Genomic DNA, 21,094 nt, shown 5'->3' with positions numbered 1-21,094 from the left:
TATTATCATCATCATTTTCAGAATTAGTTTCCCAGAGATTTGCAATATCAAAAGTAGTGTGCTCATTCAAATCATGATTGCTAATGTATGTAAAGGGCATAGGAAGATCATCATATTCAGATTCATTATCACAATAATCATTAGGAGCAACATACTTACGGTTACCTAGCGTTATCTCATTCACGCGGGGATATGCCGTTACCTCTTTCTTTTTATTCTCCTTCTTCTTCTTCTTCTTCGTTCCCTTCTTCTTCTTCTTCTCTTCCTTCTCCTCGTTCCCTTCTTCAGGAGGAAGAGGCTTGAAGGGTGGCTTGTCCGCATAACCTGATTTACTTTCAGAAACAATAGAAGAAACTTGGGAGGATCCCTCCTTTTCATTAATTAGTTGAAAACACACAGCGGTCCTATCATATTTTGGCAAGGTGTCTTCTTCTAAAATATTTTGTATGTAAGTATTTGTATGGCTATTATCAATGCAATAAGAAAAACACCCATGCAGGACATCGTCAATATCAAGATCACTCATATGTAACAAAGAGATTTTTCTCGATAGTTCTTCACACCCCAAAAATAAAGTAAGTTCATCATGCTGATTAGGAGAAATTTCATCATCACAATACAAATTTGCAGCACTCATTGGGTTCAAATTATCATTGGAGGAGCATTAAAAATTAAAATGACCCACTTCATGGCAAACTTCACAAATAAAAGGATAGAGGGCACAAACTTTTTTACCAAGATCATCTAGAGCCCTAAACCACTTTCTAGTTTTTTCATTAATATGATGGATGCAATATTCATCTTTGATTTGATTAATTCCACAAGGCCTATGCATTCCACAAAAATTAACATGCTTATAGGAAATAGCATTCTTAGGAGTTTGAGCATGCTTATTGCAATAATTAACAACAATTTCATTCTTCATGCAAGCCTCTTTAAAAGGTTCATGATACTTATCAAAATTCTTCTTAGGCAATTCAAAATGAGAAGCAAAGGATTTATAAAGATTTGCAGCAACTTGAGAGTCAAGACCATAAGTAGCACTCATATTTCGAAATTTATCGGTATCCATAAAAGCTTCAATGCATTCATAATCATAATTTATACCTGACTCTTTACCTTTGTCGTTCTCCCATCCTTCAGCGTTGTCCTCAATCCGATCAAGAAGATCCCACCTAGCTTCAACCTCCTTGCTTGTGAAAGATCCCTCCGAACACGCGTCCAGATAGTCCTTGTGTTGTCCTGAAAGTCTCGCATAAAAATTGTTAACAATAACATTACGGGGGAGCTCATGAATGGGACATTTGAGCATTAGTGACTTTAGTCTCCCCCACGCTTGAGAAATACTCTCTCCATCACGAGGATAAAAGTTATAAATATAATTCCTATCAATATGCACTTCATGAGGAGGATAAAATTTAGAATAAAACCGGGGCGCAATATCATTCCATTCAAGAGAATCCCCATTATCCAGTAATTTATACCAATGCGCCGCTTTACCAGACAGCGATATAGAGAATAGTTTCTTCCTCACTTCATCCATAGCAATAACTGCACACTTGAATAACCCGCATAATTCATGCAAGAACAATAAATGATCTCCAGGGTGGACAGTTCCATCCCCTGTATAACGGTTATCCATAACGCGTTCAATAATTTGCATAGGTATTTTATACGGAATACTTTCGGCAGGTGGATTTAAAATATCAGAAGCATCATTAGAGTTATCGCATATGGGAGATAAAGCATTATCAGAGCAAAATATTTCTTCCAAAGTCGAGGAGCAAAAAAGATTATTTTTATATAAACTAGCTTCCCCAAGCTTAGACTTATCCATAGTATTAGCAGTAATTGCATTCATACTAATAACATCACTACTAGCATGCAAATAAGGTTCCATAGGTTTTTTAATTTTTGCATCAAATAATTCTAAATCAGGAAAAAGACTAAAAAGCTCACCAATTTTTTTGTTGTTTTCCATTATGCCTAACTAGTGTAAACAAGAAACAAAAAGATGCAATTGCAGGATCTAAAGGAAATAGCTTCGAGTACTTACAATGGCGGAAAATAGCTTGGTAGCCGAGGTCCGGAGTGTGAGTACCTTTTACCTTTCCTCCCCGGCAACGGCGCCAGAAAATAGCTTGATGTCTACTTCCCCCTCCTTTTCCTGTAGACAGTGTTGGGCCTCCAAGAGCAGAGGTTTGTAGAACAGCAGCAAGTTTTCCCTTAAGTGGATCACCCAAGGTTTATCGAACTCAGGGAGGAAGAGGTCAAAGATATCCCTCTCATGCAACCCTACAACCACAAAGCAAGAAGTCTCTTGTGTCCCCAACACACCTAATAGGTGCACTAGTTCGGCGAAGAGATAGTGAAATACAGGTGGTATGAATATATATGAGCAGTAGCAATGGTGCCAGAAAATAGCTTGCTGGCGTGTAGTTGATGGTGGTAGTATTGTAGCAGTAGTAACACAGTAAAACAGTAAACAAGCAGCGATAGCAGTATTTAGGAACAAGGCCTAGGGATTAGACTTTCACTAGTGGACACTCTCAACATTGATCACATAACAGAATAGATAAATGCATACTCTACACTTTTGTTGGATGATGAACACATTGCGTAGGATTACACGAACCCTCAATGCCGGAGTTAACAAGCTCCACAATTAATGTTCATATTTTAGTAACCTTATAGTGTAAGATAGGTCAATACAACTAAACCAAGTACTAACATAGCATGCACACTGTCACCTTCATGCATATGTAGGCGGAATAGATCACATCAATATTATCATAGCAATAGTTAACTTCGCAATCTACAAGAGATCATGATCATAGCATAAACCAAGTACTAACACAGTGCACACACTGTCACCTTTACACACGTGCAGGAGGAATAAAACTACTTTAATAACATTGCTAGAGTAGCACATAGATAAATTGTGATACAAACTCATATGAATCTCAATCATGTAAAGCAGCTCATGAGATTATTGTATTGAGGTACATGGGAGAGATGAACCACATAGCTACCGGTACAGCCCCGAGCCTCGATGGAGAACTACTCCCTCCTCATGGGAGCAGCAGCGGTGATGAAGATGGCGGTGGAGATGGCAGCGGTGTCGATGGAGAAGCCTTCCGGGGGCACTTCCCCGCTCCGGCAGCGTGCCGGAACAGAGACTCCTGTCCCCCAGATCTTGGCGTCGCGATGGCGGCGGCTCTGGAAGGTTTCTGTGGTTTTCGTCGAACGTATCAGGGTTTTCGATCCAGGGGCTTTATATAGGCGAAGAGGCGGCGCAGGAGGGTCGAAGGGGCGACGACACCATAGGGCAGCGCGGCCAGGGCCTGGGCCATGCCGGCCTATGGTCTGGGGGCCCAGTGCCCCCCCTCTGGTCCTTCCCGGGTGTTCTGGATGCTTCCGGTGAAAATAGGAACTTGGGCGTTGATTTCGTCCGATTCCGAGAATATTTCGTTACTAGGATTTCTGAAACCAAAAACAGCAGAAAACAGGAACTGGCACTTCGGCATCTTGTTAATAGGTTAGTTCCAGAAAATGCACGAATATGAGATAAAGTGTGCATAAAACATGTAGATAACATCAATAATGTGGCATGGAACATAAGAAATTATCGATACGTCGGAGATGTATCAAGTCTAAGCACTCCACGCGTGCACGACGGTATGCTCGCAGCGCCCGCACCTTGTCGTCCGTGGATGGCATCTGGTTGTTGGCCACTCCACGCTTGTCCTCCGCGCGAGACGAGGGTGTGGCCATGCCCGGCGGCCTTCCAACAGGCGGCGGCGGCAATGGCAGCGCCGTGCGCGTTTGAGCCTTGGGGAAGGAGCCATGCCCACTGCTCATATGCGTGGCCTCCCTTGTCAACTCCATCGCTTCCTCCTGTAAGAGAGTAAGAGAAACCGCAGAGTCCAAATCCTTGGGTTGTTGAACCATAACCACCACTCTAATGTCAGCAAGCAACCCATCAACAAATTGAGTGACAAAATAAAGGGGATCCCACGAGCGATGGTGTGCTAGGAGACAGTTCATAGCTGTGTTGAATTGAACAGCATATTCAGCTACCGTACCCGTTTGACGCAACCTCGAGAACTGATGCAACAGCTGCTCAAACTCGCGACGACCAAACTTAGCACACACCATGGACATGAAATCATCCCAATCTCGGGCGACGCCGTGCGCATTGGTCCATTGGAGCCAAAGAGCAGCCTCCCCAGTGAAATACACCACAGCGGTGTCGATCCACAATTCCTGATCTACCCGACACACACGGAAATAGGACTCACATTTGATGTTCCACTCCAGTGGCCCTTCCCCATTGAACCCGAGGCAATCAACTCTCGGAGTTTTTCCAAACCTCTCCCTATCACGATCTCTAAACCCGACACTTGATGAAGACTCAGGAGTGTGGCACGGGAGCATACCCTTGGCCGGGGTCGATTGGGGATGCGGCCCCATAACCGAACCCCGGGCGAAGATGTCGACGCGGCGGCCAGCAGGCCCGTGACGTTCGTCGTCACCGACGCGCAGATCGGCGCGGCGCTCCCCAGCCGGAGGTGGAGGAGGCGCTGCCGCTGCAGGAGCCGTTGGTGCAGGTGGTGCCGAGTTGATGACGAGGCGATCGATGCTCTGCCGCAACTCGCCCAGATCCTTCTGAAGAGCACCCACAGTCAGATCGACCCGGGGCTTCCACAGCGCCAGATCCACCAGCACCGGCTTCACCTCTTCAAGTGAAGCCACCATGACCTCAAGCGTCTCGAGCTTGTTGTTGAAGCCGTCCAGCTTCTCCGTCTGCGCTCGAATCGCCGTCATAATCTCCGCGAATTGCTCCTTGGTCTGCAACTCCGCCATGATTTCCGCCACTAATCGAGTGCGCGGCGCCAGATCGGATGCTCTGATACCAGATTGTTACAGCTATACTCTCGATTCCTCCCAGTATATGTCTAGGGTTCAGGATTCATCAGATACACCAGGAAGGGGAAGGGGAATTGGAGCCTGGGATGGGAGAGAGATACAGACTGAGATACCGGAGAGCAGTCTCGGATTGGTTCTCTTCTTTCATGCCCCGAACGCTCCTCGCTTCGTCCTCAAGTAGTCCATTCTTCTGGGCTGTAGCGTGGGTTGTCCTTGCGGGCTCTCTTGGGCCGTGGAGACGGCCCACTTGACGCGTCGTGGGTTGGTAGGCCCATGACAGATAATATCCTTCCAGGAAGAGAAACAGCCAGTAGTTTGCAGGCTGGCATGTAGCTATCTTGGGAGTGTATCACCTGAAAACCATAGTTCCTGGAAATCTGAAAATGTCTATAAGAACCGTTAGATTTTGTACCAACGATCAGATCGCCAACCGTAATCTCACCTCTGCTCATTTAGTAAAACAACCCTTGCACTCACATGCAAACACTATCACATGCTCCATCTCTCTCCAGGATCCAACTAAGAACATCTCTAGCAGACAACCTAAACCCTAAATTCTAAACATGCGTATCCAAGCCACCCAAAATGCGTTTTGCGGGCTGTAAGACGGTCGCGTAGGCCAGACGCGTCAAACGCGGACTGCATAACAGCATATTCGAGAATATTCTGTTATGCGGGCTGCGTTTAACATGTCTAGTCTGTGCGACCGCTTTTCAGCCCGCAAACAAAACCGCAACGCAGAGTTTTGTAAATATGACAATCAATCAATTGATACAACAAATATTTCATACAATACAACAATAATCTGAATTATTACAACAAATGTTTATTGTCATACAATACAGTAATCTGAATTACAACAAATGTTTTTGAGGCAATATGACAAATGCTACAACAACGATTCAACAAATAACAAATGCTTGGAAATACAAATAAATCCTAGTTACCGTACTTCTGCCAATGGTGTTGAATGAGATCTTGTTGAATCTGTTTTGCTGACTTATCATTCTCAATCAGACGGTATGTTTCAAGAAATGCCTGAACAATATCCGGATTTCTAGAAAGTTTGACTCGGGTGCCAACATTATCAAAGAAAAATGATAAGTTCAATCCCCTCTCATCCTTGACTATCATATTGTGTAGAATCACACAAGTGGTCTGATGTCATTGAGTGTATCCATATCCCAAAATCGGGCTCGACCTCGGACTATTGCAAATCGATCTTGCAAAACACCGAAAACCCGCTCAATGTCTTTTCGAGTTGCCTCTTGTGTTTTTGCAAACTCAGATTCAGCTCTGTTCCCTAACACCCTGATGGTTTTCACAAATGTGACCCAATCCGGGTATATACCATTGAGAGAAGATGGTATCTATGCAACACATTGATATCATTGAGAGAACCCGGCAAACCAAAAAAAACTATGCCAAATCCAAAAATCATGTGATGCAACTGGCTCAAGCAAGATCTTTGGTTCTTTGCTCCTGCCACAGTACAAGCCTTGACAAGCTTTTGAATAATTTTTCCATGTCCAATGCATATAATCAATGCTGCCTAGCATACCCGGCCAACCTCGGCGTTTGTTCTCCACCATTAATCTAACGGTATCTTCTTCATTGGGAGCTCGAAGATACATCGGCTCATACACACGCATCATAACCTTGCAAAAACAACGGACGGATTCCATCGTCGTATCTTCACCTATGTGAAGATACTCATCGACATAGTCTGCCGAAATGCCGTAGGCGAAGATGCGCTTGATGGCAAATATCTTTTGGTGTGCACTAAATCCTATGAGCCCAGCCGCATTCCTCTTGCGCTTAAAATAGCGCGTATTTATCTCGCATGCATCAACGATTTTGTTGAACAAAAAGCGTTGCATTCGGTACTGGCGGCGAAAGATTTGGGATGGATATGTGGGTACCTCAGCGAAGTAATCCTGCATGAGAAAATTGTGCCCAATAGCGTGGTTCCGGGGGATGCACAGCCGCCCCATGGTTGACCCCTTCCTCTTCTTCGGCCTCACGTCAAAGATCTCCTTCGCCGCGAGGATCACCGCCGTTTGCTCCACGTCGTCGTCGAGCAACTCCTCCAAATCGGAGTCGTCAGAGGAGGATGAATCCTCCAACAAAAACAATGCGCACGGGTCCATCTGCAAGCGCAACGATGAGGAATTAGGAGCTCGGCAGCGGCGAATCCACGGCTACGAGGAGTTGGGGAGAGTTCAATACCTTGGCGGCGGCGAATCCGCGGCCGATTCCAGCCGATTTGTTGGGCATGCGGGCGCGCCAGCAGGCCGAACGGATGCGGTGAGGCGGCGCGAGTATTTCTGCCGGGAAGAATCGGAGGGGACGACCCGCGTAGGCCGGGATCTGCATCGGCGCGCGGCAGAGACAAGAGGTGGGGGAAGGGGGAAAGAGGAGGAGCTGAATGTTCCTTCGCGCCAACGTGGGGAAAGATATAGAGTTCGCGCTCGCATAGCCTCGCCAAATCGGGAATTGGGTTTCCACGGCGCGAATCTGGCTGGCCCGAATTATCTCAACTGGCCCTTTATTCGCCCAAACCCGAAAACAGCAGTTATTAGGTGGATGGGGTCCGATGCGGTGTCTGCTAGAGATGTTCTAACCTCTGTTTCTCCCCCTTCCTGGCTGCGCACGGTGGTGTTTCCTGGCGATGAGCGACGTCGCCTCTTCCAACAACCACATGAGACTCCTCTCACAGCAATTCCGGCCGCCACTAGCCGTTTTTTCCACTAAAACATAAAAAAATTTGCGTTTCGATGCATTGATAGAAAGGAGAGTTTTTACAAAGTATACAAGCTCTAGAGGAGCCGACACCCACCGTACAACTCAACCCACTAGACGTCTAGGCCTATGTAGCACCCGGGATCAAGGTTTGCAAGCCAGTCGGTCCACTCGCCCTTTTTTTGCAGGATTAGTGAAGCAGATCCGTCTGCAATGTTTTTTTTTTTTCCTTTTATTTGGAATTGGAGCAGCGATTCATTTGTTCAGGCCGCGCACTTGAAGATAAGTTCATGTTCTGATTCTGCTATGGAGTTATGGAATCTCTTGACCCATTAGGATATCGATCTGCAAAAGGTTTCCCTATTTTCCCAGTCGATTTGGTCTTGGATTATGGGACTTCTTGCCCGATCTAAATTTATTGACCCATTTCAATGTTTATTTTTCTGTATTGTTCAGATCTGATTCCGTATATATTCATGATCCCTCCTTAAGCATGAAATGTGCTGGTCTACTGCTACGCATGTGTTTTCTTTTTGGCTAGTGCTAGCCGTCGGTCGCCGGATCGCAGCCCAAAAATCGGTTGTCGTTTTGGCTGTTGGATTAAGATCGTACAGTGTGCAATCAATCCATCTCCCATCACAGGGCTCGCGTCGCTTTCCTGCCGCGCTGACTCAGGCATGTCGCTTTCCTGCATGCGCTGTCGCTTTTTAGCTGTTTGGCTGCAGGGTGGAGGTATCCTAGTACTATATTTTTGTCACTGCGGTGTGCTGATGTTAGAGTGTTTACAATAAAAGTAATCCAACAAAACAATGTTTACAACAATACTCAAATAATGACTTTTACAAAAAAATAGTTTCAGCACTAATAACTTTGTGTGCCAAACAATCTTTACAACAAATAACCAATATGTTTACAACAACAAACTAGGAGCAAAAACAATTTTTTGGGGTGTTTACAAATAGTCAGTTTTCATGCCATAAAATATCTTTACACCAAATTAGTAACATATTTACAACAATAATTAACAACAAAAACCAACATTTTTATATTTGGGTGTTTACAATAATACTTAGCTTTCATACTAGATCAGTAACATATTTACAACAAATAAGTAGCAGGAAAACCACAAATAATTTAAGTGTTTACAACAATAATCCACAACAAATTTACAACAAAAAAAATTCCCATAGCATAAAATATATTTACAACAAATCATCAAAATATTAACAACAATAGGTAACAGTAAAACCAACAAAAAAAATATTGTCTGCTGCCTCCACACCTACTTGGCCATCTCCACCAATAGCGCCCGCGCCGGCAACAGCACCGGTGGTTGGGGCGCAGCTGGATGGGGATCAGACGGTGCATACGCCAGGAGGAGCAGGAGGCGCTCATCGGGGCAGGAGCAGCGGCGGCGCGCTCGTCGGGGCAGGAGCGGCGGCGGCGCGCTCGTCGGGGCAGGAGCGGCGGCGGCGCGCTCGTTGGGGGAGGAATAGGGGCGGAGCGCTTGGGGGAGGAATAGGGGCGGAGCGCTCACCGGAGAAGGAGCAGGAGGTGCTCGCTAGGGGAGGAGTAGAGGCGGGGTGCTCGCCGGGAGGGACCTGGGTGGTGCACTCGCCGGGGCCGGAGTTGGGCAGCGTCGCAGCGATGTGCTGCTTCTCTAGGTGTGTAGAAAGAGATGAGGAAGAAAGATTTGTGTGGCCAGCAGCGACCCAGCGTTAGAGTAAGATATGGTGGGACCCGCCTATGTGTGGGTTGCGTGGAGGAACGACTGATTTTCTGGCTTAAATCGGTGGGCTGATTGGAAGCGTTTTCCTTTCTTTTTGCTCATGATTTTGTATAAATCCAAACTCCATGATCCATGTGCGTGCTCATCCGTGAAATCGAACTAAGCAGGATTTTTTTCTTTTTATTTATGCTAAGATCACGGAGTAATTAAATTTTCAGTCAGTGATCCAAATCGGAATGGAAATAGGTTTGTCCAAACCGATCACCAAATCGTGAGGACGAGACATTTGGAAGCTCCGGGAATTACTCCACGGATCTACAAATGTGCATCGACTGGTTGGTGAGATGAAGACTGCAATCAAGCCGTTGGTACATGATCCAAGGGCTGACAGCAGGAATTTGCAGATTTGCAGAACATGTCCATTTTCACCTGATATGTCCCCATCCTAGCTATCTTGTGTGGCAGTTACATGGAAAATAAAATGAGAAGAAAAAATATACAATACACTCAGATGATTATGATGATGAATTGATGATAATGATGGTGATAATAATAATAATAATATTATTATAATTATTATTATTAACAATATGAGCACAATTACAATCATGACGGTGACACAACACAACCAGTCTAGAGAAGAACAGAAAGTGTACATGGGGGGATCAGGTTCACAAGGACAGGACACATTCAACATAGAGTTTCTTACATAAAAGATATGCTCGCTATTGTTTTCCTTCTCTTAACTTAATACGATAACAGGTTGTTCCTTCCACAAATACCAGTTGATTCCTAGCGCCCCTTTAGATTTCCAAGGCTCATCTGATTCACATGGCTTTCCCCTACTCCATCAGTTCCATAATTCCGATGAGCAACGCATACAGGCTCTTTTGGCGGCATGAGCTCTATGGATTTGTTATCCAGGCTTGAAACCACCCAAGGCATGAGGGGCCGAGCATTTGGATTGTCCTGCACCATCAAGAGTCCCATATGGATGCACCGTCCAGCTTCATCAAGAGAGCAACCCTCAATAATCGACGAGTCAACTAGATTTAAAATTTTCCCATCCTTCCATAAGCTCCATGCCTGCAAAACAATCAATCATGCCATTGTCTGGACTGTAGGAGTTCAACAGGTTATGAGCACTAAATTAACACTTACATAATCTATAAGGTTTCGACAGCGTCTGGTTGGGCTTGTAGTGCCTATCTTCAAGCCACTCACAATCTCCAGGAGTAATACGCCAAAGCTGTACACATCAGATTTCACCGAGATGATGCCTTCCATTGCATATTCAGGTGACATGTAGCCACTGCTTGGACCATTAACCATAGAAACTATAAACATAACCAGTTGAAGCACAAAGACAATGAAATTATAAAATCAATCACTACTCACAATGTTCCGATGACTCGATTGGTATGTTCTTGCTGTTCATTGACACCAAAGATCCTAGCCGTACCAAAATCAGATATTTTGGGGTTCATCTCAGCATCCAACAATATGTTGCTAGCTTTGAGATCTCTATGAATCATCATCATTCTGGAATCTTGGTGGAGGTAAAGGAGGCCCCTTGCTATACCTGTGATTATCTTAAATCTTGTGGGCCAGTTTAGCAGTGATTTTCTGGCATCATCTGCCAAGAACAGAATCAGGCCAAGCATCTTATCACCATGTGTATTACTTTGACTAAAAGCTGGTGAGATTTTGCAAGGAGTGAGAAAAACATACCGAAAATGAAGGCATCCAAACTTCCGTTTGGTAGGTACTCATAAATCAATAGTTTTTCATCTTCATGCTTGCAGCAGCCTACGAGTTTGACCAAGTTTCTGTGCTGCAACTTGGCAATCAGGGCTATTTCATTTTTGAACTCCACAGCTCCTTGCACAGAACCTACACGGAGCCTTTTCACAGCAATTTCCATACCATCTCCCAACGTTCCCTGAAAAATGTGTTACTAATGAATCAGACAGGTTTACATATTCCATTAATAATCCAATTATAAGTACAGAGAATTCTTGCCTTATAAACATTGCCAAACCCCCCTTGGCCAACAATGCTTGATTCAGAGAAATTATTTGTCGCAGCAGCAATTTCTCTGAAGCTCAAAACAGGAAATTCTGTGTTCCTATCAGCATGTTCATTAAAAGAGCTTGCATCTCCACGACTCAGCCTTTTCCACATAATCTTGCTTCCTTGGTTAGCTGTGAGGACTATGGGCACTGTCTCTTCAGTTTCTTGGGAAGAGAGGACATAGAAATTAGAACAAAAACAATATACCTACCTCTAAAGCCACAAAACCAAATAAGACCAATGCATGTGAGAATGAGCAAACTTGACACAGCTGGTAAAACAATCTCTAGGGTGTTGATTTTTCTCTTGCTGCCTGCAAAAATTTAATTCACGGGGAATCAACAGCTTGTCGATGCCAATCATCACATCCATGTCAGAATAATTATCGCATCGCCTCTCCTTTTCTAATGCTTCAAAAATTATATAGGCCAAGGTTATCCAATTTCAATAGGTGCCTCTTGAAAAGAACCTATCTACTAACATAAGCAACCAAGCAAAGAGAATCACGGAATCTTACCTCTTAATCTGTTACTCCGAACATAGAGGTTCTCCCCTCCTTGGATGCAGTTCTCCGTGTCGATCAAATCTCCTGTCCATACCAGGCACCTTGTGTCATCTCCATCAATATCCATGTTGTTCAATTTGGAGTAAGCATATGCGACACAGGAGCAGTTGCTCCTGCATTCCTCTGTGCATTCGTCAAAGCTTCTGCTTCGGACATGGAGGAACTTGTCAGGGACCTTCATGCCTGGAAAGGTCAAGAAACCATCCCCATGTGTACACCTTAGCACCTCCTTCCGGCGGCATCCCTGGGAGAAACTTCCAGCAATCCAGCCTTTACGATCTCTCGGCTCGAAACCATCAAGGCACTTGCAACCTGGTACGATCTGCGTGTTATCGCAGTAACCGTACGGACCACAGTAGCCGTATATATTGCACTCTTGCTCAGGCTGTGCGTACAGGGATTTCCATACTGAGATATTGCTCTCCCAGATAAGTATATTTACCTTGCCTAAGTAGTCAATCTCCATCCTGACCAGCACAACGAAGGAGCCAGTGGGCATGCCAAAAGACATGTACACCTCGTCACCGGCAGGATGTAATGCCATGTATATGGTAGAATTGGATCTGCTCATGTAGTTCATAGGAACGAGGTTGTTTGTCCACACTGGGCTTCGCCGGTGTGGCCTTGAGGCATGCCAGGTGAAGCTCTGCAGGAGGTGTTCAGGGTCTGCGCTGTAGGAGAAGTCACCAGGGGATGGATCCTGTTGGCTTTTCCAAGAAACGAGCTGCTGCAGTGGGTGCATCTTGTGGCTCAGCCTGAGATTCATGCCGGGTAGGAGAGTGTCAGTGGGATAGTCGAAGCTCTGCCATAGTATGGAGCTATCAGCCAATGACCGGAGGATGAAGTTTCCAGTGTTGTCCAGCATGGCTTCGGCTGACGAGGAATTGGTGCTGCTGTTGCTGTTGTTTGTTGTCCAAACAACACGACCATTACTGTCAGATAGGACTAGGTTTGAGCTACTGGTGACAGCAAGATTTGCAGAGGAAATATCGGTGATTGGTGCAGCACGATTGGAGACCCATATCACGGTGCGCTCTGGGATGCCATTGTACCATATGCCTACATAGTGATGTTTTTTGGTGGAGTTGGATGGGGAGAAGAAGCCCATGGCGAATACGCCATCTGCAGAGACAATAACACTACCAGGGGAGAGCGGCTTGCCAGGGACAAGGCGGTGATCAGATGCACAGAGAAGCACTGAACTGAAAGGCCATGAAAGAAACAAAAGAATAGCATAAACGGGAAGGGAATACATTGGCATTCTTGGCTTTCTGTTTGCAGGGGCAGCGGAGTGGTGGGCGTATATCAAAGTAGGGGTCATGGGGGTGGGGTATATATAGAAGCTATCGGAGCGCGAGGATGCCTTTGGATATTTTGGACTCCAAGGAATGAACGAGTAGTTCAATTGTTCCAAAATTACTGCTGCCACCTGCTGTCACGTTTGCTGCAAATGCTACCAATCGTACTGCGATATTTTGCTGGAACTACAAAACAGAAAGCATCCTACTACTTTTAGGCCACTTGAAGTGTTCATAACAAAGAATTTGAGAAATGTAGAAAGATCTATTTTATGACTGAATTTTCTTCTACCTAGATGAAGAATTCAGTCCTATTCCATAATATCCACGCTTCATTCTATATTATACATCCATAGGTAAATATGGGTAAAACAATAATAGGAAATGATAGGAAAAACATGTGGTATTAAATAGATGCTGAGTTGAGGAAATATATACAATTCTATCAGGCTAGTTTTAAGATGTGAATCCGGTGAGTATATTGTGCAAACGGATACATGCACAAAATGAATTTCATGTATAGAATTGTTAGATGTATATATATGTCTATTGTAGTTTCCTCATATGTTAGGGGGCTTTCTGCATATGTGCACCTATACATGTACTATATATTGTGGCCTTTGGCCCCCTGGTAATACAACAAGCATATTACTTTAACATGGTATCAGAGCAAAAATTGATCCCCTAGTTCCCGGCCGAGGTTGCTTGTTCATCTCCATCCGTCGCCGGTCCGTCCGCCCCCGTCCTCGATCTAATCGATCTGCCTCGACTTCCTCCGTCCGGCGCTCTCTACACTCTTTGTCGGTCGCCCGTTCGTCCCCCGCCTCGACCTGGTCGATCTCCTCTATTGCCGGCTCGATTCCTCGATTCCCGGTCGTCCGCCTCGATTTCGTGGATTCCGCGGCTCTTCCTCCGCTCGACGCTCGCAGCGCCAGGAGGCTCGCCCGCGCCAGGCACTCCTCCGCCCGCGCCAGGCCATCCGCCTTGATTCCCCGGATCGATTCCGTCCGCGGCAGGAGCTCCGCCCGTCGCTAGCCACATCTTCGTCGGGTCGCTCGCCCGTCGCCAGCGGGTCGCTCGCCCGCGCACGGAGGCTCGCCCGTCGCCAGCGGGTCGCTCGCCCGCGCCAGGAGTCTCGCCCGTCGCCTAGGATCTCCCTGGCCCGCTAGGCCCGCTCTTCTCGCTCCCGATTCCGCGCCGGACTTCCTTTTTCCGCTCCGGATTCCGTTCTCCCTGCTCGTTGACTTCGATCTGAAAAAAAACAAAAAAAAAATACTATCGTCGGCTGTTGTTAGCCGATGTCTTCTTCCGCTGATCTCGCCTTATCTTTGGGCCTCCCTTCGATACTTGGTATTTGTCCGCTGCCTCCGTGTATGACGGCTAGCCGTTCTTCGTCGCCGTTTGCGGCCTCTTCACGCCACCCTGCCCGCGCTTCACCGACTTTTGCGGCCTCTTCATGCGGCTCTGCCCGCGCTTCGCCGACTTCGTCTACGTCGGCCCGCCGCTCTACATTGACTTTCGCGGCCTCTTCACATGGTTCTGACCGCGCTTTGCCAACTCTGTCCTCATCGGCATGTTGCTCTCCGTCGCCCCCTTTGGTGGCCTCTGTGCGTGTGGGTGATACCTTCTCGTCGGCACCTGATTATACGTCGACCTCTCCAGTCGCACCCCTCTCTGCGCATGAGATAGCGCAGCTTCACCGCCTGCTTGATGCTTGGGATTCCAGTTTACGTCAGCAGTTCCAGGATCGTCAGCAGGCTGGCTCTTCAGGATCTTCTGCGGTTGCACTCTCTGATCAGGACATTCTCAGGGGTCTTCGTGGTCTGCTCGCTACTACTGCACTCTTCTCGCCGGCGCCGCTGGTTCTCGTGGATCGCTCTTCGGCACTGCGCGACCACTAGTTTCTACACAGTCAGGTACGTCCCCGTGGTATCTGGATTCTGGAGCTTCCTTTCATATGACCTCTGAGTCTTCTATTCTGTCTGCTCTTCGGTCTCTTATTTCTCCTGTCCGTGTTGTCACGGCTGATGGTACATCTATCCCTGTTTCTAGTAGAGGCACCCTTTCTACTCCCTCTTTCTCTGTCCCTGATGTTTCTCATGTTCCTCATCTTCAGATGAACCTTTTCTCTGCTAGCCAGCTCACCGATTCTGGTTGTCGCGTCATTTTTTACGCTGAGTCTTGTGCGGTTCAGGATCGTCGCACACATGCCCTGGTTGGAGCTGGCCCTCGTAGCTGTAAGTCTCCGGGGCTTTGGGAGTTAGACTGGCTTCGTATTCCTTCCGCTGCCACTCCATCTGCCAGTTCTCCTCCGGTTGTTGCCTCTGTCACCGGCTCTTTTCAGCAGTGGCATCATCGTCTTGGTCACCTTTGTGACTCTCGCCTGTCGTCTTTGGTTCATCGTGGCCTTCTGGGGTCTGTCTCTGGAGATGGGTCGTTACACTGTCAGGGATGTAGGTTAGGCAAACAGATTCAGCTTCCTTATCCTACTAGTGTGTCTGTCTCTCAGCGACCGTTCGATTTAGTCCATTCAGATGTTTGGGGTCCGGCTCCCTTCGCTTCGAAAGGGGGCCATCGATACTATATCTTATTCATTGATGATTTTTCACGGTACACCTGGGTGTTTTTCATGCACTCTCGCAGTGAGGTGCTTTCTATCTATCAGCGTTTTGCGGCCATGGTCCGCACTCAGTATTCCTCACCCATTCGCGTGTTCCGTGCTGATTCTGCTGGTGAGTATATCTCCCAGCACCTTCGTGGTGTCCTTGCTGAGGAGGGCACCCTCGCTCAGTTTTCTTGTCCTGGCGCGCATGCTCAAAATGGCGTCGCCGAGCGTAAGCATCGTCATCTTCTTGAGACCACCCGTGCTATGATGATTGCTTCTTCTCTTCCGCCACATTTCTGGGCTGAGGCTGTTGCTACGTCGGCCCACCTCATTAACATTCAGCCTTCCGCTGCTCTACAGGGTGGCATTCCTCTCGAGCGTCTCTCTGGTGTTTCTCCAGACTACTCTACTCTCCGTTCATTTGGTTGCGTCTGATATGTCCTTCTGCCTCCTCGCGAACGCACCAAACTGACCGCTCAGTCTGTTGAGTGTGTTTTTCTCGGATACAGTGATGAGCATAAGGGCTATCGCTGTTGGGACCCCGTTGGTCGTCGGATGCGCATCTCTCGTGATGTCACGTTTGATGAGACGCGTCCCTTCTATCCTCGCCCCACCTCGGGTACTTACCCGGTGGATGATATATCTTTTCTTCTTTTTCTGGATGCACCCCCTGCTGTCCCTCCTCCCCTCCCTCCTACTTCTGATGCGTCCCCTTCGGCGCCATCCTCTCGTTCGTCTAGTCCACCTAGTACTCCTCGTTCTCCGGCTTCGGCTCCTTCTGATGTTGTCCCTTCTTCCTCTTCTTCTGATGACTTGTCTTCTGCAGATGAGCTTCCCCCTTCCCGGCCTGTTCGTCAGCGTCGTGCTCCATCTCGTTACTCTCTCAGTCAATATGGTCTCTCTGCCGTTTCCGAGCCGACTTCTTATCGGGATGCCGAGCGTCATCCTGAATGGCAGCTTGCCATGGCTGAGGAGATCGCTGCGCTTGAGCGCACAGGCACTTGGGATCTTGTTTCTTCCCCTTCTGGTGTTCGTCCCATCACGTGTAAGTGGGTCTATAAAATTAAGACTCGCTCTGATGGATCTCTTGAGCGCTACAAAGCGCGTCTTGTGGCTCGTGGCTTTCAGCAGGAGCATGGTCGTGACTATGATGAGACTTTTGCCCCTGTGGCTCATATGACTACCGTGCGTACCCTTCTTGCTGTTGCTTCTGTTCGCCGCTGGTCTGTCTCCCAGCTTGATGTTCAGAATGCTTTTCTTAATGGCGAGTTGAGTGAGGAGGTTTACATGCAGCCTCCTCCTGGGTATTCTGTTCCCGATGGGATGGTTTGTCGTCTTCGACGTTCTCTCTATGGTCTCAAACAGGCCCCTCGTGCCTGGTTTGAGCGATTCGCCTCTGTCGTGACTGCTGCTGGTTTCTCTCCTAGTCTTCATGATCCAGCACTTTTCGTTCACACTTCTCCTCGTGGACGTACTCTTCTTCTTCTCTATGTTGATGATATGATCATTACTGGTGATGATCCTGAGTATATTGCCTTCGTCAAGGCTCATCTTCGTGATCAGTTTCTTATGACTGATCTTGGTCCTCTTCGCTATTTTCTTGGCATTGAGGTTTCCTCCTCTTCTGATGGCTTTTCTATCTCTCAGGAAAAGTACATTCAGGATCTTCTTGCTCGTGCTGCTCTTGGGGATGAGCGCACAGTCGATACTCCTATGGAGCTTAATGTTAAGCTTCGTCCTACTGATGGTGATCCTCTTCCTGATCCCACCCGTTATCGCCATCTTGTTGGGAGTCTTGTTTATCTTGCTGTCACTCGTCCTGATATTTCTTACCCTGTTCATATTAAAGTCGGTTGTCTCAGCTCCTACCACTGTTCACTATAGTCATGTCCTCCGTGTTCTTCGTTATCTTCGTGGCACGATCACTCGTCGCCTTTTCTTTCCCCGTTCCAGCTCTCTCCAGCTCCAGTGCTATTCGGATGCTACATTAAGAAGACGAAGAAACAGGTCGCAGTTTCCCGTTCGAGTGTTGAGGCTGAGTTGCGGCCTATGGCTTTATTGATTGCTGAGGTGACTTGGTTACGGTGGTTGCTTGCAGATTTTGGGGTCTCTGTTACGACACCCACTCCACTTTTATCTGACAGTACAAGTGCTATCAGTATTGCACGTGATCCGGTTAAGCATGAGCTGACCAAGCATATTGGTGTTGATGCTTTTTACACACGTGCACAGGTACATGATGATGTTGTTGCGGTTCATTATGCGCCTTCAGATTTGCAGTTGGCGGATTTCTTTACGAAGGCACAAAGTCGAACGCAGCATGATTTCTTACTCTCCAAACTCAGTGTTGTGGATCCACCATGAGTTTGAAGGGGGGTGTTAGATGTATATATATGTCTATTGTAGTTTCCTCATATTTTAGGGGGCTTTCTGCATATGTGCACCTGTACATGTACTATATATTGTGGTCTTTGGCCCCCTGGTAATACAACAAGCATATTACTTTAACAAGAATATTAGCATGTATGATGTATCCTACAAAATGTAGATCATTTTACATCACATTTGTCTCACATTCGTTGATGCGATTGGATCGTTCTGTGGAAGTACGTGATCAGCTTTTGTTGGTCCAGACCCGGCAGTACTCTCGCCACTCTAATACCAATTGTTGGTCCAGACCCGGCAGTACTCTCGCCGCTCTGATACAAATTATTAGCATAGCCCCAATAACCCTGGAATACTTTCCGACGATCCGCGACGAAGCGATCTAGCGAGACGACGATGCACGTACTGATCAGCAACTCCGCTGAGATGCTCACGTACAAACCAACCAGCTAGCCTTGATCTGTTGATCTCTATCTAGCACAACACACGCGACACAAGAATAGTTTGGATTGCCACAGGCACATATCGTGCCTTTGATTTCCTTTGTATTGATCAACTCACGGTGTATCTTACAAGGAGGCATATATATATGCCAGGACATCAAAACCGACTCGAACTACAACTCGGTTCTAACTCCTACTGGAATATATGCTAGCTTATTCTACTCGTATACGACGGAGCGTATGGCACTGTCGAACCGGAGTGCTTAGCTTTGACTTAAATGTAGTGTTTTACTGCACCCAATCAATTGATCCTGATGATATAGGCATGGGTATTAGAAAATAAACAGTAACGTGGGGCTGACCTTCATAGTAACAGTAACCTTTTGAAAAAAAAACATGCTGGTTGATGTAGCCCCGCTCACCGACGTCGCTACACCAAGACCAACAAGTCCCCCAAGTGGACCGATGACACGAGCCCGAGTTAAAGCTCTACATGATGAGGTGAACTCGCTCCTCACCACCCTTGATCTTGGTACCCCTTTGGACGGAATGCTACCTCATGCCGATGTGTTATGTGTCATTAGGTACAAGGCGCATCAAGACCCCGGAGAGGAGGACACGCCATGGCCAAGGGAAGGAGAGGAGCAGCTGGACATGAAGATGATCGCGAAGCCGAACCCGACGTCGATCGAAGCGCTCCAAGGAAGAGAAGGACGCTGGCCGGACCAGGACCCGATCAGACCGGCCCCACGACCGGACGACCCGGTCCCAGGCCCGGTCAACCGGGCGCCAACCAGCGCAGCTCCCTCGTACCGGACAAAGACCGGAAACCTCGCAGATTCCCGGTTGGCGCCCGGTCGACCGGACCCAGGACCGGACCACCCGGTCACAGGCCCGGTCAGACCGGATCCAAACCGGGTCTGACGGGAATGCCCCACCAAACTGCCTTAAGTTATCCATTCGCGTACCTGTTCGCCCTTGCTGGCCCTGTGTGCCTATATAAGTAGCCTGGACCCCTCCTTTACCCCTTAGACTTGTTTTGAACTCAAACCTACCTTTGAGCTTAGTCTCCCTAGGGTTATCATCCCTCTGTAATCAAGGCACCTTGGTTGTTGATTTGGATCTTGTTGAGTGAGATTCTAGTACAAGCTACTCTCTCTCCCTCATCAAGCTCTTCTTCTCCAACCCCAATCTCTCTCCGGGAATTCTGTCGCGTGCCTCTTCCTCGGAGATTCTATTGGCGTGGTCCATCGAGCCACGGGGGTAAGCATCGGGTGTATCGGGTTGGTGTGCGTGCGTGAGTCTCGGCGTTCTTCGTGTTCTTCGTGATCCTCGCGTTCTCCCACCTCTTCCCTTGGTTTTCGGGGTCAAACCACGAGATCGGGCCACTCCCGGGATCCTAGATCTCATCATATGGTATCAGAGCCAGGTTCTCTCAAGTTCAACTCTAACCTAATGAAGGGGGACGTGGGAGCCTATATATAGGGAGCCACTAAGGAGGGGTAGTTTAGGCATAGAAGGGGGTACATGGGCCTTGGCCCTAATTGACTTGTGGCTAGCGCTTCACATAGTCCGGAGACTCTCGTGTATGTAGGCCGGAGACTCCAGTCTTGATCTTCATGGGCCGGAGACTCCGTTGTGAGTTGGCGAGGCCGACGACTCCGGTGTAGCTGCGCCTGGAGCTTCTTCCATGCTTCCACGACCTCGGCCTTGAGTCCTCGAGCATCCATGGCATCCTCCACTTCCTCCGTACTTGGCGATGTATTCCTATCATGGTCATATGACGGAGGATGAAGTAGCATACCATTCCACATAGGTAATTGTATGCACGCATAAAGGAGAAGATTCACCTTTGCGTGACATGTCGGCGTCGATGCATATGATGTGGCGAAGACTGAAGGTCGGGCTACATCATCTCCCCCCACTTGAAAAAGAGTCGACCTCGACGATAACTCATCATGAACGGGTAGAGGTGGGAGATGACAACAACTCTTGAATGTGGCATCACTTATCATGAACCCTATCAATAGCACAAGACAAGCAACGCAACACTCAAAGAGTAGCCGATACACCCGATCCAAGCCACCCCTGCTCCGCTCGCCCCAGGCCGCCCGTCCGCTCGACCCGCGCAAGCTCGGCAGCGACAGACTCCAACCGGAGCCAAACCGGACCATACGCCGGATTTCTCGCAAAAAATTGCTCGGACCGGGTGGCAACCGGGCGGCAACCGGATGGTCCGGCCCCAGACCCGGTCCAACCGGCCCCATGACCGGATTTCCCAGTTTTGACCCAATTTTCGCACCATTTTGACTCCCCTTTTTGCCC

The 21,094-nt window shown here is 47.6% G+C and overlaps 1 protein-coding gene across 2 annotated transcripts; it reads right to left on the bottom strand.

Moving 5' to 3' along the window:
* Positions 1-9,953: 9,953 nt before the first annotated feature.
* LOC127326256 (G-type lectin S-receptor-like serine/threonine-protein kinase B120) lies at positions 9,954-13,329 on the bottom strand. 2 transcript variants are annotated; one of them, XM_051353108.2, is made up of 7 exons: positions 11,991-13,329; positions 11,685-11,786; positions 11,423-11,613; positions 11,132-11,342; positions 10,799-11,036; positions 10,562-10,712; positions 9,954-10,486 (listed from the first exon to the last, which is right to left on the bottom strand). In XM_051353108.2, the coding sequence occupies exons 1-7, from the start codon at positions 13,297-13,299 to the stop codon at positions 10,193-10,195; spliced, it is 2,496 nt and encodes an 831-aa protein (XP_051209068.2). In that variant the 5' UTR covers positions 13,300-13,329; the 3' UTR covers positions 9,954-10,192. The 2 variants fall into 2 exon arrangements, with proteins under 2 accessions (XP_051209068.2, XP_051209069.2); XM_051353109.2 differs by having other exon boundaries at positions 10,562-10,649.
* Positions 13,330-21,094: the final 7,765 nt, after the last annotated feature.

This window comes from Lolium perenne, chromosome 7 (assembly GCF_019359855.2).
Source record: "Lolium perenne isolate Kyuss_39 chromosome 7, Kyuss_2.0, whole genome shotgun sequence".
Taxonomy (NCBI): Eukaryota; Viridiplantae; Streptophyta; class Magnoliopsida; order Poales; family Poaceae; genus Lolium; species Lolium perenne.
This window is presented reverse-complemented; position numbering and strand designations above follow the sequence as displayed.

Excerpts from the sequence above, each read along its gene's own strand:
- LOC127326256 (XM_051353108.2), bottom strand. The coding sequence starts at position 13,299 with ATGCCAATGTATTCCCTTCCCGTTTATGCTATTCTTTTGTTTCTTTCA. Across the intron at positions 11,614-11,684 it reads TTGGTTTTGTGGCTTTAGAG|TCCTCACAGCTAACCAAGGA; the intron begins GTAGGTATATTG and ends CAGTGCCCATAG. Across the intron at positions 10,487-10,561 it reads GTCGAAACCTTATAGATTAT|GCATGGAGCTTATGGAAGGA; the intron begins GTAAGTGTTAAT and ends ATTGTTTTGCAG.